This window comes from Lipotes vexillifer, unplaced genomic scaffold, assembly GCF_000442215.2.
Source record: "Lipotes vexillifer unplaced genomic scaffold, Lipotes_vexillifer_v1.1 scaffold533, whole genome shotgun sequence".
NCBI classification, from domain to species: domain Eukaryota; kingdom Metazoa; phylum Chordata; class Mammalia; order Artiodactyla; family Lipotidae; genus Lipotes; species Lipotes vexillifer.
In genome coordinates, this window is record NW_006773553.1 from 1304145 (window position 1) to 1321063 (window position 16919).

Sequence of the window (16919 nt, forward strand, 5' to 3'; positions counted from 1 at the left end):
TGAGGCAGGTACTAGGATTACCCACGTTTTTTACAGGTGAGGAAACCGAGACACAGAGAGCTTAAGCATCTTGCTCCAGGCCGCACAGGCCTTCGTTCTGCAGAAGAGGCCACTGGGGCTCAGGCTGTGAAAGTCAGCCATGGGTGGCAGGGCAGGGACCAGAACCCAGGCTTGGGACCTGCTTGAGCTGCCTGTGCTGGGCATGGCATGGGCAGAGGCCGGAGGTGCCTGACCCTTCTCAGTGCAGCCAGCTCAGCCCCCTTGCCTGCACCCACCTGTCTTAGCTTCCTCATCTAGAACCTCGGGGGCTTCCTCCCTCACAGAACTGTTGAGAGCACTTAATCAGCTGAAACCAGGAAAGGGATGTGATTGATGCCTGCCACACCTGTAGACACTCATAAGCCTTGTTCTTATATTCCTTCCTCTCACCTCCCTGCCCCTCTGCTCGGGCCTCTTCTAGATCCAGCCCCAACCCCAGGTAAGGGCTGAGCAGGGCTGACTGGGGGCGGGGGGGTGGTCAGGCCTGTGGCTTGGCAACTGCCTGGGGTCACAAGTCAGGCACCTCCCTTGACACAGCTGGTGGGGTCTGGGCCAGGCCTACCTGCCCCACCTAAGCTTCTGGGACCCTGAGTCCAGGGCAGCCTATTCTCGGTCCTGGAAGGAAAGGTTCAGCCTCCAGGCCACTGTCCAGATGAGAAAAGGAGGCCTGGGATGTGGGTGGGGACAGGCCATCGTCCCTCAGCGTGGAGGCGGTGCAGCTTTGTTTATAACACCATTCCCTGCGTAGGGAGGCCCTCCCCCCATGTCGGAGAAGCCTGGATCCAATCTTGGGACCAAATGCCAGCTCCCCAGGAACGGCCTCTTCTCCCCACTGGGTCTCTGTCCCTCTCTTTAGCTGATGGCGCTCCTAAGAATCCCTCGTGCTGCCACCAGAGATTTTTATGTTGGATACTGAAGGATGTATAGGAGTTCCCCAGGGGGCTGTGGGCGGAGGAGGGCAATCCTGACTGACCACCCAGCGGGACCAGGAGCGTGGCGTGGGCGGTGCTCTGGCGCGCTGGGGGATGGTCCAAGTGGTGCTCCGTGAAACTGGTCAAACATAATACAACTCGTCAATCACCGGGCCAGTGGCGCAGATGGGGAAACTGAGGCCGGGGGCCAGGGAGTCGCCCCTGTGAGAATTCTCCTGGCTTTCGGGACGGGGCTGCCTCATTACCTGAGTGTGCCCGTCGCTCGCTCATTGCAAGAAGGGAGAAGACTCCTCCGAATGGGGGAACGCGCGCCTCCCCTCAAAAACTCGTCCCCAGTAGCCCACGCCAGAGCTCTGCTCGTGGACTACAAGTCCCGGAAGGCCCCGCGCCGCGGCGCACGCGCAGCGGGCGTGCTCGCGGGCGCCCACTGAGAGGAGGCCGGGGCGGGGCGGGCGGCGCGAGGGCCTCCCATTGGCCAGAAGGCACGTCCGTTGGGCGGGCGCGCCCCTTGCAGGGCCCGGCCCGCCCCGCCGCGCCCGCGCCTGGCGCCCGCGCCTCAGGACCTGCGGGGCCGCGCGGCGCATCCTGCGGGCGGCGGCGGCGGCGGGGGGCCGGGCGCAAGATGATGAAGTTTCGGTTCCGCAGACAGGGCGCCGACCCGCAGCGCGAGAAGCTCAAGCAGGAGCTCTTCGCCTTCCACAAGGTGCGGCGGCGGGCCGGGGGCGGCTGGCCGGGGGCGGGGACCGGGCCGGAGCCACGTCGGGCCGGGGGAGGGGGCGCACGCTGGGCCCGGCCGCCCAGCTCTGCTCTGCCCGAGCCGCGCGCCAGCCTCGCTCCGTCTCTGCCCTCCGCTCCCCTGCTCCTGTCTCCGCGCCTTGGACTCCGCCGGCCTCTCCCTGTGGGCCTCTCCGCCTCCGTGTGTCTCCGGGCGTCTCTCAACTCTCGCTCCGGCTCCCACTCTCTTGTCTCTTTCTCTCTTTCTCGCGGACCCCTCGGCGCCCCTGCGCAGCCCTTGGGCCCGGTTTGTTTTGCTTTCGCACCCAGGCCGGTGGGGAGGGGTGCGGAGTGGAGGCAGATGTGGGGGGTGGGGCTGGGAAATCCCTGCCCGGTTCCTCTCCTCCCTTCCCCCACCGCCCGGGGCTCCGGCTTGCGCTCTGCCCGGCACTGCCGGGGGCTCCAGCGGGGGATGCCTGGCCGTTTACTCAACTGCACTTCGAATTGCGGAGCCTCAGTTTCCCTTGCTATGGAATAGGGCCACTGCCCTCCTTGCTGTGGGCTCTGTCACGGGGGCAGCCGACCCACCGCCTCTCCTGGAGCCAAGGCGGAGGTGGGGTGGGGGCGGAGGGCTGCTCCTTCCTTTCTTTCCTGGGTAGGGCCAGAGGGGCCACGGGAAAGGGGCTGCCTTCAGCCCCGCCTCCCCTGCGCTGGTGTGTGGTTGAGAGAGGCCCCAGCCTGCCCCTTGGTAACTCTCCCCAGGGGTGTCACTTCTGGCCTCAATTTTACACCCAAGCCCTTTGATCGCAGGGCCCCTTGCTGCTCTTGGGGCCTAGAGTCATTATGCTCACACACCGGTGAGAAAATTGAGGTTCAGGGCTGACCACGTGCCCAAAGTCAGAGTGAGCTGGGGCACTTGGTCTTTGGGTCCCCTTGTCAGTGGGATCTGACTTTAGCCTTGAGGGCCAGGGGCTTCGGGAGGGGTGCTGTGGTCCCCACCTGGCTGCCAGGAGACTCTGGTCCAGGAGGAAGCTCTGGGGCGACCGGTCCCGCAGTGACCGAGGCCGGGTCGCCTCTCAGGGTAGGCGGGGTTTTCCAGGTGGCGTAGGGGCTGCCAGGACCCTCAGACTTGGTGGCCAAGCGGCCCAGAGAGGAGGCTGGTGCCCAGGGGCTCTGAGGTGTCCCCCTTCCAGTGCTGAGTGGCCAAGGGTGAGTCCCCTCGAGATGAGAGGGCAGTGATGGTGGGGCAGGCGTAGCGCTCAGGTGTCACTTCCTCAGCCAGGGAGTCGGGGTGTGAAGTGGGGACCTGAGACAGGTGGAGGGGAGGCTTGCTCCCCCTGGCTGGTGGGTGAGGCCCCGTTCTGAGTGGGCAGCAGTGGTGGGAGGGGGTGGTCTTGGGCAGAGGGTCACTAGAGAGGAGGGGCTGGTAGGTGATCACTAGAAAATAGGCCCAGATTCCTGAGTGGTGGGGCATGGGCAGGCGGTGGTGGTCCAGGGTGAGCCTGGACTTTGGACTCAGTCTTGGGTCCAAATCCCAGCCCTGCCCACGAGTTGCCTGTGGCATGTCCACTCTATATCAGTTTAACGAATACCGCCTCGGGGTGGGGCTGATGTGCTAGCTGGGGAGATAGTGAGAAGCCGAAAGAAGAGAGGCAAGTGTGCGGCCTCCAGTGGTTTGGTTGGTGGTCAGTGCCGTGGGTGAAATCAGGCAGGTGAGGGTGTGGAGTGATGGCTGCTGGGCCAGCTCAGGGAGCCTCTGAGCAGTTGTCTTCTGAGCCGTGGGAAGGAGCCCACCGTGGAGAGTGCCGGGTGAAGCATGTTCCAGGTAGACGGACCGTAGATGCAGAGGTCCTAGTAGATTGGAGGAGGGCAGAAGGCCATCAAGTGAGCTGGGGGCCGGTGGGAGGAGCCAGATGGAGGGGACTTGGCTTTGACTCGGAGTGAGCCCCGGAGGGTCCTGAGCAGAGGAGTGGGCCGCCAGGCTCGGTCAGGTCCAGTGTGGGCACGGCGGTGCCGGTGCTCCCCAGCCCACCCCGGTCAAGTGGGCTCACCAGTGCCCAGATGGGAAGCCGAGGCTTGGTCAGTGCTGTGACTCACCCAAGGTCAAGCCAGGTGCTCAGAGGGCTCAGTCCCTGCCTGGATGGGGTGAGGCTGGAGGCAGGCTGGGGCCACAGGCCTTGGGACCAGGGTTCCTTATAAAACTTGTGTCTTGCTGACGCAGTGGCCGGGGGGTACTGTCACCCACATGGGGTGTCCCACCTTGGTGTTGAGGGCAGGGGGCTGGGGGCCCAAGGGTGCAGGCTTCCCAGGGAGGGCCCCCAGCCAGGCCTCGGGGTTGACTAGGGGCTCCTTGGGTAGGTGGGGGGGCGGGGAGCCAGGGCTGGTCTGCACTGGGACTGGCCCTGCTGGGAGCTGGGGACCTGGTGGGAGCCGTTGCATTGGCACCACCAGTGCACAAGCCCCCTGCCCACGCTCCCAACCAGGGATGGGAAGGGAGTCACGTCTCCCAGTTTCCAGGTGGGAACCCAAGTCTGGCAGGTGCGTGACACCTTCGGGGCCTGGGCAGGAAGCTCCTTCTCTCTGGGCCCCAGTCTCTCTGTCTCTGGGGCTGGGGGTGGGCAGCAGCCCTGGGTCGGGGTGGCGCTCGAGAGCCTCTGCCTAGCTGCCCTTGGCTGCTGGCCTCTGACCACCCCTCAGAGCCTGTGTCGGGGGTTGCCTGGCACCGCACCCCACTTCAGTCTGCCTGGAGGAGTGGGGTGCGGAGCCCTGCTCCGTGGGGCAGCAGGGTTCAGTTCTGTGCCTGCGCCTCCTCTCGAGCCCCGTTCTGTTTGTTTTCAGAGCCCTGCGCACGGTGGGGTGGACCCGAGTGTAGAGAGGGACGGGGCCTCGACCTGGGGTGGGGGGCCTCTGTGGCGGGGCCAGGGGCTCAGGCCCTTCCTCACTGGAGCTGTGACTACCCGTTTTGCAGCTGAGGGCACTGAGGCCCGGAGCATGGGTGTGAAGCAGTGGCAGAGCCTGGAGGCTGCCTCGGGGTGGGTGGGCCGTGCCTGTGCCAATGACCTCACCTCCTTGCAGACCGTGGAGCATGGCTTCCCCAACCAGCCCAGTGCCCTGGCCTTTGACCCTGAGCTTCGCATCATGGCCATCGGCACCCGGTCTGGGGCTGTCAAGATGTATCCTTTGCGGGCCGCGGCCTTCGGGGCCCCTCAGAATGTCCTGGTTGCAGCTCCCCGTGTGCCGGGCCCCTGGGGCAGGGCCCCGGCTGGGAGGCCACGGGAGCTGCCCGGACCCTGGTGGAGGCTGGTGCAGCTGCTGCCCTGAGACGCCTCCTCACAGAGACTATGGGGCTCAGCTTGCGGTGGCCCCGGCTGCCCCGCGCTGGCTTTCAGCCAGCCAGTTACCTGGCAGTTACCATCCCAGCAGCTGTGACTGGGGAGGTGGGCCGGGGCTGGTTGCACACGGTCCCTAGCAAGGGGGGTGGGTGGGCCAGGGTCACGGCGGGCCTTGCCCTGGTGCCCGGGCACACACACGTGTGCCAGTGTGAAGACACGTGTGCCCAGCCGAGGTGCTGGGGGCAGTACCAGGCTCGGCATGGTGGGCGCAGCGCGGCCCGCACCTGGATGCTGGCGCCACACAATGGGCCTGTGAGCCGCACAAAGGGGCATTTTCCGGCGAGTGCAGGGCGGGTGTGGGGGGAGGCGGGCAGCTGGACGCCTCCCTCCTGCCGTGGGGGATCCCAGCCCCGCTGCACGGGGTGAGCCCCTCAGGTGGGGCCCCAGGGGCAGGGTCTGGCCAGCCACAGCATGGTGGCACGGGGTCTCCCCACCCAGGGGCTGGGGGCACTGGCCAGGAAGTTGTGAGTTTGCCGACTCCAGGGAGAGCGGCTGGACCTGGGTGCCCCCACCTCCCGTGGGCCCCTGAGGCATCAGTGGGCACGCAGGGGCCGGTGCCCCGGCCGCCTGCCGAGGGGTCCCACTTCCTGGCCTGCTGCTTCCGCGTCTTATGGCGCTGTCCTGCCCCATGTGTGCTGTGGGCCCGGAGCCCCTTCCTCTGTGTCCGGGCGGAGTCTCTGCTGGTGGCACAGCCTTTCTCGTGGTCACAAAGGACAGGCAGGCAGACAGCCTCAGAGTGGGACGAGGCCCCCCACCCCTCCCAGACCATTCCGGCCTGAGTCCTGGGCTGGGAAACTGATGCTGGCCACAGGGGCCGCAGCCCGCCCCCCGCCCCCCACCCCCGGGTCTGGCCCCGTCTCCTTGGCGACCCTGGCTCCCCCCAGGTGCTCCTGCCCTGTTTTGTGTCCTCCCGGCTCCTGCAGGGAATCCCAACTCCAGCTCCAGGCAACGGCTCCTGCCTTGTCTCTAGGCAACGTCCCTGACCCCTGCCCAGTCCTCCCTCCTGGGGCCCCTCGGCCTGCCCGTCCACTGTGAAGCCTGGGGTTGCTGGGACTTTGGCGCTCACACTGGGCGCTTGAAGCAGGTCACCCAAGCTTCCGTGGCCTCTCGCCTTGCGGTGGGGGCTGCCTGCCCCAGAAGGAGGTGGGGTTCCTGGCCTGCAGCTGGCGTCGGCCTGTGGCTGAGCCTCCTGGGCCTGGCTTGGCATCTCCGCCTGTGTGATGCCGATGTGCGGGGCCGGCTCCTGTGCACACACCTCAGAGAGGCTGACGCAGAGCCGTGAGCCGGGCCCGGGCCGTGTGTGCGGGGGGTGCTTTTACTCTCACGTGCCCTGCGTCAGCCCCACGAGGTGGGAGTGCAAGTCGCCAGCCCCATTTACAGATGAGGAGGTGAAGGTCGTGCAGCAGCACCGACTTGCAGGACCGAGCGAGCCTGTGTGTCGAGTGGCGGTGCGAGACGGTGCTCCTTGCGGCGAGGAGCCCCGTGGACTGGGGAGGCCCCTGGATAGGCAGGCCCATTGGATAGGGCCCATCAGAGTGGTCCTGGGAGGAGGAGGTGTGGTTTCCCGGCCTGTGCCTGCTTTCCGCCCTTGACCCGTCACCCTCAGCTACGGTGCCCCCGGCGTGGAGTTCACGGGCCTGCATCGAGACGCAGCCACCGTCACCCAGATGCACTTCCTGCCCGGCCAGGTGAGCCTCGGCCCTGCCACTGGCTCCCATGAACCCCATTTCCGCCCCGCCCCCTGCCCCAGACCGGCTCAGTCTTGGTCTCACTAACCTGCCAGGGCCGCCTCCTGACCCTGCTGGACGACAGCAGCCTCCATCTTTGGGAGGTCGTCCACCACAACGGCTGCGCCCACCTGGAGGAAGCCCTCCACCACCAGCCACCCAGTCGCCCGGGCTTTGATGGTGCCAGGTACTGGGGGACTCGGCCAGGGACGGCTGCTGGATGTGGGGCGAGCCTGTGGAGGGGCAGGGGGACAGGAAGCTGCCCTGGGGCTGGGGTTCAGGGGGCACGTCTGTTGGCCTGGTGGGCATCAGGTGGGGGTCCTGGTAGAGTCTGAGGTGAGCAGGGACAGTCTGTGCTCCAGGACCACTGGGGCCCCAGGAGACACGGGATGGGAGAGTGTGTCCAGAGCCCGGTGAGGGGCGTCTGGGGCAGGAACTGACATCAGCACAGGTCCCCTGGGCCCTCAACAGGGGGCGGGGCGATGGGCCACAGTGTGCCTGGGTGAAAGGGCAGGTCGGGGGAAGGCGGGTCCCACCGGGCTGTGAGGTGCTGGCAGGGTGCCCCAGGGGGGGCGACAGCATGGGCTTGGACCCCTGGGGAGAGAGTAAGGGGCCTCTTGGTTCCTGGCCCCGCAGCCCTTGTTGAAATGGCCAGAGCGGGTGAGTCCTTCAGGTTGCAAGGTGCCTGTCCAGCTCCGCGGGAGGCTTGTCCTGCTTGGGCTTGAACTGGGGCTAGGTGACCCCCGCCTCCCCACCCCCGGCCCCCGTGTCCAACCCTAACCCAGGATGGATTCCCGGGGTCTCCCAGCCTCTGCAGGGGAGCGATCCAGGGCCCTCCTGCAAGTCAGGGAGCTATCCATGGGCTGGGGGTGGGGCTTCCTGAGTGGGGCTCAGGGGGCCGTGCGTCCTGAAGGTTCTGGTCCTGGCCCAGGTGGGGCTTGGTTCCTGCCTTCCCCTCTTGGTGGGTGGGAGGAGCTCAGGGGCCATTCTCCAAGACCTGGCGACCTATTTTTATCCCTCCCCCCGCTGATGTCCTGATGAATAACCGAGCGAGCTAATTACGACGTCCGCAGCCGCCACCGTGCCCTTCCTGGGGCTGTGGCGAGTGCAGAGGGGCTGCGGCGAGCTGATGGTAGCGGCTCAGCCCCCTCCACGTGCTCCTCAGCCGGCGGATGGGCTCCCGCCCTCACCCCCCCTCCCCTCGGCCCCCACAGTGGCCTGCCCAGCCTCGCTCGCATCACCGTGGTCCTGCTGGTGGCTGCCGGTGACCTGGCAGCCCTGGGCACTGAGGGCGGAAGTGTCTTCTTCCTGGATGTTCCCACCCTGACGCTGCTCGAGGGGCAGACCCTTGGCCCAGATGAGGTTCTGCGAAGGTGAGAGGCCACCCGGCTTCCCTGCACCCCGTCCGCCGGGCGCGCTGCCACCGGCTCACCCCCCACGCCCCCCTCCCCTCTGCCCCCGCAGCGTGCCTGACGACTACCGGTGCGGGAAGGCCCTGGGCCCCGTGGAGTCACTCCAGGGACACCTGCGGGACCCCACCAAGATCCTTATCGGCTACAGCCGAGGCCTGCTGGTCATCTGGAACCGGGCCGCGCGGTGCGCTGACCGCATCTTCCTGGGGAACCAGGTGTGTGGCGGAGGGGGGAGGCCGGCGGCTGCGCCGGGGTCTCAGCTCACAGCTGCCGCGCTCAACGCCCGTGCACCCCGCCCCGCAGCAGCTGGAGAGCGTGTGCTGGGAGCGCAGCGGCCGCACGCTGGTCAGCTCGCACAGTGACGGCAGCTACGCCGTCTGGTCCACGGACGCCGGCGACTCCCCAACGACACAGCCCACCATGGCCACCACGCCCTACGGTGAGCGCCGGGGCGGCCCGTGCGAGGTCGGCAGTGACCCTGAGCTCAGAGTGGCCTTGGGGGGGGGCGGCTTTGGGAGGACTTGTAGAAGGCGGCGGGGCTGAGCCCAGCTGCGAAGACGAGACCCCCGGGGCTGCCGGGCAGCGCGCCTCCCCCTCGGGAGGTGGGAGTGTCGGAGGCGGGAGGAGCACGGAGGAGCGGTGGGGCCGGTGAGCCCGACGCTGCGCTACCCCTCCAGGCCCCTTTCCCTGCAAGGCCATCGGCAAGATCCTGTGGCGAAACTGTGCGTCTGGGTAGGTGGTGCGCCGGGGCCAAGCCTGGCCCGGGAGCACAGGGCGGGGGTGGGGGGGGCTCTCCTGGTCCCCACGGCGCCCCTCCGGTGGCTCACGTGGCTCCTCCGCCCCGAGCAGCGAGCACTTCGTCGTCTTCAGCGGTGGCATGCCCCGCGCCAGCTATGGCGACCGCCACTGCGTGAGTGTGCTGCAGGCCGAGACCCTGGTGACGCTGGACTTCACCTCCCGCGTCATCGACTTCTTCACGGTGCACAGCATGCGGCCCGAGGACGGTGCGTACCTGCCTTCCCACCCCGTGCCCGTGCGTCTGCGGCTGCACTCACCCGCCCCTTCCCGCAGAGTTCGACGAGCCCCAGGCCCTGGCCGTGCTGCTCGAAGAGGAGCTGGTGGTGCTGGACCTGCAGACGCCCGGCTGGCCGGCCGTGCCTGCCCCATACCTGGCCCCGCTGCACTCGTCCGCCATCACCTGCTCGGCCCACGTCGCCAACGTCCCCGCCAAGCTGTGGGCCCGCATCGTGAGCGCTGGCGAGCAGCAGAACCCCCAGCCGGCCTCCGGTGCCTCGGTGTGTGCCCGGAGGAAGGGTGCTGCCTGGGCACGCGCCTGAGATGGGATGTGGCAGGTGTATGTGGGGAACTCGGAGGGACTTTGTGCCCTGGATGCCGTGCCTGGGGTGAGAGGAGGAAGATGCTTGTCCTGATGTTCTGCTTCCGTCTCTGTCTCCGTCCTCAGAGCTGGCCTATCACCGGGGGCCGGAACCTGGCTCAGGAGCCATCCCAGCGAGGGCTGCTGCTGACCGGGTAGGCGAACGCGTGTCCCCGGCTCAGCCCAGTTGTGACGCATGGTGTGAGTGTGTGTGTGTGTGGGCGAGCAGGGCCTGGCGCAGCCCATGCGGGTGCGGGAGGGCCCATCCTGGGCCTGGGGGGAGCTGACCTGCTCGCTGACTCAGGCCCGGCCCCTGGTGGGACCAGGTCGTCCCCATTCCCGCAGGGTGCACTGGGGTGAAGCCTCCCTAGACTCTGGTTCAAGGTTCAGCCCTCCTTTTAGCCCGCAACTGGGCTCCACCCACTCAGCCTGCCCCGGGACTGGAAAATCTGGGCTGGCCCATGCCGAGCTGCGCAGGGCAGGTGCCCGAGAGCCCAGCCTGGGCCTGGCGGGCGCTGACGTGCCCGGTGACTCGGGCCCCGACTTCCTGCCCAGCCCCTGCCATCCGCCTGTGCTGGGACCCTCGGGCCTCTGACTCCAGCGCCCCTTCTCCAGTGAGAACTCCTCACCGTGGCTTTCAGGGCCTCCGGAGCCGTCCCAACTGGTCCCACGGCCTCACTCACCTCATGCCCTGGCTCTGGGCTCCCCCCACCACCCAGGCGCCGGTGACCTGGACTCTGCATCTGTGTCCTGAGGCTGCACCCCAGTTTGGTCTGCTCCTCCCCGCTTTCCCTCTCTGCTTCCTCCCCACCTCTCCAGGCTTCCTGCTGCTGCCCCTGCCCCAGCCGATCCCTCTGCTCTGTGACTGCCTCTCTGGTCACCTTTTCTGGAGGCTCCCCTGGGGGCAGAACCTCCGTAGTCCTCTGTTCCCTGTGTCACCCGCCCCTCACCTCCTGCTCGTTATTTCTGGTGATTATTTCTGCACCTTCTCACCCTCTTTGCAGGGAAGGGCCCAGCACCTGCTGTATGTGGCCTGGCATACAGTAGGTGCTCAGTATGTGTCCTATACGGTTGGTACTTCCTGTTTGCTGTGTGCAGTAGGAGTCTAGTCAGTGTCTGGCTTAGGTGCTTAGTGCCCAGTGCATGGTCGCTGGATGACTGGAGGGGGCGGGGGGCTGGAGGACCTGGGACCTGACCTCACCTTCCCTGCAGGCATGAGGATGGCACCGTGCGGTTCTGGGACGCCTCCGGCGTGGCCCTGCGGCCGCTCTACAAGCTGAGCACTGCCGGCCTCTTTCAGACAGACTGCGAGCACGCCGACAGCCTGGCCCAGGCTGCTGAGGATGACTGGCCACCCTTCCGCAAGGTGGGCCCCTCCCCTGGCTCCGGGGAGCCTGGTCTGGGCTCCGCCCTGTGTCACCAGTCCTTCTGCCCTGCAGGTGGGCTGCTTCGACCCCTACAGCGACGATCCACGTCTTGGCGTGCAGAAGGTGGCACTGTGCAAGTACACTGCCCAGATGGTGGTGGCCGGCACCGCGGGCCAGGTAGGGCCAAGGCGTCCCCAGGGCTGCGGGTCTTGGGGGCCTTTCTGGAGGGTTTGGTGGGGTGGTAGAGGGACCGGAGCAGCAAAAGCCCAGAGGTGGGAACGGGGCTCCAGGTGAGACCAGCCAGGGCTGTGGGGACCCGCAGAGGCTTGGGGCCGGGGTGGGAGCACAGGTGTTAGATGAGCTCCTGGAGGGCAGGGCTGCCAGGTCCTGGTCGCCACCGTGTTGCTCAGTGAGGGCCCTGGTATACAGTGGGCGTCCAGTAAGTGTTTATTCAGAGGATGCACTGGAGACAATCCTGGGACCACCCTGGCAGAGGCATCGGAGGCTCGGGCGGGGTGCGGGTGGTCCCCTCTTTGTGCCGACCGCCCCCTACCCCTCCCCCCCACCCCTCAGGTGCTGGTGCTGGAGTTAAGTGATGAGCCGTCGGATCAGGTGGTGGGCGTGGCCAGTGTGGACCTCCTCCAGGACCGTGAGGGCTTCACGTGGAAGGGCCACGAGCGGCTGAGCCCACGCACAGGGCCGCTGCCCTGGCCGGCCGGCTTCCAGCCCCGCGCACTGGTCCAGTGCCTGCCGCCAGCTGCCGTCACTGCCGTCACGCTCCACGCCGAGTGGGGCCTTGTGGCCTTTGGCACCAGCCACGGCTTCGGCCTCTTCGACTACCTGCGCAGGAGCCCCGTGCTGGCCAGGTGCGTGCGGGCCCCTCCCGAGGTCTGCTGGGGCGCAGGTGGGGGAGTGCTTTCGAGCCTCACAGGAAGCGCTGCTGGTGGAAGTTAGGCCCCCTGGCGGCTGGGCTCGAGGGCGGGCTCAGGGCTCGGGCTTCCCTGATGCCCGGCACCTGCGCCCCCAGGTGCACCCTGCACCCCAACGACTCCCTGGCCATGGAGGGGCCGCTGTCCCGCGCGAAGTCGCTCAAGAAGTCGCTGCGCCAGTCCTTCCGGCGCATCCGCAAAAGCCGCGTCTCGGGCAAGAAGCGCTCGACCGCCGCCGGCAGCAAGGTGGGCCAGGTGGCTGGGCGGCCGGGTGGGGCGGCCGGGGCGGGAAGACCGGGCTCCTGAGCCTCGTGCCCCTCAAGTTGCAGGAGGCCAACGCGCAGCTGGCGGAGCAGGCCGGCCCCCATGACGTGGAGGTGGCGCCCGTGCAGCGCCGCATCGAACCCCGCTCGGCCGACGACTCCCTCTCAGGCGTCGTGCGCTGTCTCTACTTCGCCGACACCTTCCTTCGCGACGGTGAGGCCGCGAGGGGTGTGCAGGGGGCGTGGTCCTGCCTCCTGGGAGACGGGTGTGGAGTGGCTCCTCCCGGAAAGGTTGGAAAGTGTCGCCTGCCGAGTGCCGGGCTGCGCTGGCAATGGGGCGCCCTGGCCCACAGCTGCCCCCGGGACAGCCCGACGGTGGGGTTGGTGAACGGAGACCCGAGTGGAGACGGGAGCCCGGGGCCTGGGGGGCGTGTGGGCCGCAGCGCCGAGGCTGAGGTGGGCGTGTGTCAGGAGACCCCGGGCAGCGTGGCTGGAGCAGAGGACGGGCCCGGGAGCTGTGGGTTCCGGCTGCCTAGCCAAGGAGCTGGCTTTATAGTAAGGTTTTTTGTTTTTTTAATATAAATTTATTTAGTTTTGGTTGCATTGGGTCTTCGTTGCTGCGCGCGGCTTTTTTCTAGTTGCGGTGAGCAGGGGCTACTCTTCGTTGGCAGTGCGCGGGCTTCTCATTGTGGTGGCTTCTCTTGTTGCGGAGCACGGGCTCTAGGCGCACGGGCTTGAGTAGTTGTGGAACGCGGGCTCTAGAGCACAGGCTTAGTAGTTGTGGTTCACGGGCTTGGTTGCTCCGGGACATGTGGGATCTTCCCGGACCAGGGCTTGAACCCGTGTCCCCTGCATTGGCAGGCGGATTCTTAACTACTGCACTACCAGGGAAGCCCGAGGAGCTGGCTTTGACCCCGAGCAGTTGGAGCCCCTGAGAGTCCTGCAGAGGGCAGTGATGCGGTCGGGTTTATGGACGGAGTTGCTGATTGGTTTAACTTGATGATGGGACACATCTGTCGTGTCTCGGGGATTTTAAGTGAAAGCTCCTGTGTGAGCAGCTCAATGTGCGTCTGGTGGACATAATCTACAGCCAGGGTGCCCGAGTCACACGCCGTAGCGTGGACGCTGAAGCTGGAGTTTTCCTGTCACACTCGGCCCACAGGCGACTCTGTTCATCTTAGAAACGCCTTTTTGGGGTTGGGTCAGTGTCCAGCTAGTCTGCACGTGGCGCTATCATTGATGCATCTTTCTGTCTCCATCTGGGAGGGGAGCCCCCACTTCTGGTGGTGTTTGTGGAGCATCCCTCTGTCCAGTGGATCTTCCCACTGTCTGGATGCGGCAGCCCCGGGGTTTTGGTTGGCCTGCTTCCAGTGTCCCCGAGAAGCCAGCTGGGCTTTGGCAAGCATGGCTTTGATTGCTTGCTAATTTTTTGCTCCAGTTCACCCCCCGCCCCCATGGTTGCTGTTGACATCACCAGTTCATCAAGGGTGCACAGTGGTGACTGCCTGGTCCATCCACGCCCGTGCGTTTTTCGCTGATTTTCCACTTCTTCCTGAGGGGGGTCAGCTTGCGCCGGATGGCAGGCTGGGTGTCTGTGGCAGGACCAGTGATGGACGTAGGGGAGTCGTGGCTCCGCGATGGGGCGGCATCCCCGGGATGCTGGGGGGTGGGGTCTGAGAGGTCAGGGTCCTGTTTGACATCCCCGCAGAGGTGCCCTAGAGGTCACTCCTGCACCTGCAGGAGGACTGGCTGAGGTCACCAGGGAGGTGTGGGCTGGAGAGAACCAGTTCAGGGTCCCAGGGCATCGGGAGGGGCGGGAAGGGATGGCACGTGCCTGCCTCACCAGCCCATCGTCCCCCAGCGGCCCACCACGGCCCCACCATGTGGGCGGGCACCAACTCGGGCTCCGTGTTTGCCTATGCGCTGGAGGTGCCCGCGGCAGCGGCGAACAGCGACAGGCGGCCCGAGCGGGCAGTGGAGGCCGTGCTGGGCAAGGAGGTACAGCTGATGCACCGCGCACCCGTGGTGGCCGTGGCCGTGCTGGATGGACGCGGCCGCCCGCTGCCAGAGCCCTACGAGGCCTCAAGGGACCTGGCACAGGCGCCCGACATGCAGGGCGGCCACGCTGTGCTTATCGCATCTGAGGAGCAGTTCAAGGTGAGCTGACACAGAGATCCCTGGGGCTTCTGCCTCCTGGACACCGCCGGACCCTCGATGACGCTTGCCCGCCTACGCCCACTTGCTGAGACCTCCCGAGAGCCCTCAGCCGGCAGAGACGCCCTGGGGAACCCCGGGGGCCCCCAGGACCTCGACTGCACCCCCAGAGCTCCAGGTGTGGGGGGTCCTGGCCCCCTGCCCTTGCAACCGGCGGGACCGGCTCCACCACAGCGGGAGGGGCCTGGCAGGTTTCCGGGCAGAGAAGTGGGTGGGGCTGGAGGGCCGGGCTGGGTGGCGGCACGGGGGCGAGGACGGGCTGGGCTCTGCTCAGCGGCCATCCCCTGCCCACCTCCAGGTGTTCACGCTGCCCAAAGTGAGCGCCAAGACCAAGTTCAAGCTGACGGCCCACGAGGGCTGCCGCGTGCGCAAGGTGGCCCTGGCCACCTTTGCCAGCGTGGCCTGTGAGGACTACGCCGAGACCTGCCTGGCCTGCCTCACCAACCTGGGCGACGTGCATGTGTTCTCGGTACCCGGCTTGCGGCCCCAGGTGCACTATGCCTGCATCCGCAAGGAGGACATCAGCGGCATCGCCTCCTGCGTCTTCACACGACACGGCCAGGGTGAGGGCCCCGGATGGCAGGGGAGGGGCCGCTCACAGGGCTTCCGGAAGGGGGGCAGGCCCTTCACTACGCTCTCTGCTCCCCTCCCACCCACCCCCAGGGTTCTACCTGATTTCCCCGTCGGAGTTTGAGCGCTTCTCCCTGAGCGCCCGGAACATCACGGAGCCGCTTTGCTCTCTGGACATCAGTTGGCCCCGTGATGCCATGCGTGCCAGGTGTGTGGAGGGGCTGGGGCCTGGAGCAAGGAGCAGGGTTGCCATCCCCGGTGTCACCCCTCTCTGGTCCCAGGGCTCAGGAGTGGGAGGGTGGGGGCCTGGCCCTCGAGCCATGAGGCACCTGCCCCTGGTCCCCAGCACAGACCCATCTCTGCAGCTACAGGCCCCGAGAGTCGCCCAAGCTGAGCCAGGCTAACGGGACCCCTGGCGTCGTCCTGGGCCCACAGAGCCGCGGCGGAAGCCCCGATCCCACCCGCAGCGAGGGAGCTGGTGAGGAGGGAGGGCCTCTGCGGGATGTGGCCCCTGACGGGGCCAGGGGAAGGGCGTGCTGGGCACGAGAGGGTGGAGGTCCGTGTGCTGGTGCCGTGGTCCACTGTGTGCTGGACTCAGGACCAGTGCCCCAGGTGTGGAGGCTGCCCCGGGGCCCTGAGAAGGGCCTGATCACTTCCTCTCTGCAGACACCCCGGAGCTGCCTGAGGCCACGCTCTCACCCACGTCCGTCGACTCGGCCACCAGTGCCGACACGACACTGGACACGACAGGGGACGTGACGGTGGAGGACGTGAAGGACTTCCTGGGGTGAGGAGGTGGCTGGCTCCACAGGAAGGGCTTGGTCAGCTCCCGGCCTCTCTCCCCCCACCCTTCAGCCAGTCTCATATCCCAGCTGGGCACAGAGGGCCGCGGAGGGCCTGACCTCAGACCTGCTGACCGCTGCCCCTCCCTCCAGCTCTTCGGAGGAATCTGAGAAGAACCTGCGGAACCTGTCAGAGGACGAGGCCCGAGCCTGCCCCATCCTGATTGGATGAGGCACTCAGGTGCGGGGCCCTGGTCCCCTCAGCGCGGCCTCACCCCCCCCCCCAACCCCCCGGGTCTTGCACCCGAAACCCTGGCAGGCCCGGGGAGGCGTTTCCCCAGCAGGGCCAGCCCGTCAGCCCCCAGATAACACGGCTGGCGTCTGGAACGAGACCAGGCCAAACCACCTAGGGGAACGGCAGCTTGGGGTTCAGATGGGTTTGGCCAGCCTGTTTCGCAGGTGAGATCACCCAGGTGTGCGAGATTGGGCGCTGCCCGAGGCCGACCCCAGGCCTGAATCTGAGGCCGTAGGTCTGCCCCCGCCCCCCGCCTCTCCCTGCACAGACGCTGTGGCTCCCTCTTTGTTGCTGGGGTCACCACTGCCCCCTCCAGGGCCACGCCTTGGCCTCAGGGGCCCAGATGTGGTCAGGGCTAAGGCTGTCACTACAGGGCCCTTGCCCTCATCCTGGACAGGAGACTGAGTGGTGGCACACGTGTGGCCGGGCCGCCTGCCCCCTTGGACCTCCCTGGCCTTTTGCCGATCCCTTTTTCCTTCATCCACCAGGAAGGCCAGAACTGCCAGGCCTGCCCTGTTCGGAGCTGGGACCCAGGACCCCGGCCCTTCACGTAGACCTGCACCTGCTAATCTCAGGCTCCAGCGGGACCTGCCCAGCCTGGCCCCAGAGGCCACCCGGGAGGTCGGGAGGTCAGGTGCCACAGGGGAGGGCAGCTGGGGCTCACAGCCCGTCACCTCCCAGGCGACAACACCGTCCTTTTCCTCTCCTTTTGCAAAGAGTATTTTTCTAACGCCTGTGCCAGGCACCACAGTCATTTCTAAAACTATTTTGGTACGTGCTCCTGGGCCAGCACCCCCAAAACCACCCCCCCAAGGCTGTGCACAAGTGTGTGTGTTTCTGACTGACACCGGGAGGGACGGAGAGAGAGGGAGAGAGCGAGCGAGCGAGGGGGGGGGGGGAGAGGGGGG

At 66.9% G+C, this 16919-nt stretch overlaps 1 protein-coding gene across 1 annotated transcript; it reads left to right on the top strand.

Annotated features, from left to right (window-relative positions):
* The first annotated feature begins 1593 nt into the window (after window positions 1-1593).
* On the top strand, window positions 1594-15725 carry LLGL1 (LLGL scribble cell polarity complex component 1). The gene is made up of 21 exons (XM_007448387.1): window positions 1594-1674; window positions 4761-4858; window positions 6684-6765; window positions 6861-6991; window positions 8019-8177; window positions 8269-8431; window positions 8520-8655; window positions 8894-8948; window positions 9066-9220; window positions 9288-9511; window positions 9679-9746; window positions 10804-10957; window positions 11031-11135; window positions 11532-11824; window positions 11986-12133; window positions 12217-12364; window positions 14012-14307; window positions 14663-14927; window positions 15028-15142; window positions 15306-15412; window positions 15601-15725. The coding sequence occupies exons 1-21, from the start codon at window positions 1594-1596 to the stop codon at window positions 15723-15725; spliced, it is 3108 nt and encodes a 1035-aa protein (XP_007448449.1).
* Window positions 15726-16919: the final 1194 nt, after the last annotated feature.

Excerpts from the sequence above, each read along its gene's own strand:
- LLGL1 (XM_007448387.1), top strand. The coding sequence starts at position 1,594 with ATGATGAAGTTTCGGTTCCGCAGACAGGGCGCCGACCCGCAGCGCGAG. Across the intron at positions 11,136-11,531 it reads TGGCCGGCACCGCGGGCCAG|GTGCTGGTGCTGGAGTTAAG; the intron begins GTAGGGCCAAGG and ends CCCACCCCTCAG. Across the intron at positions 14,928-15,027 it reads CTTCACACGACACGGCCAGG|GGTTCTACCTGATTTCCCCG; the intron begins GTGAGGGCCCCG and ends ACCCACCCCCAG.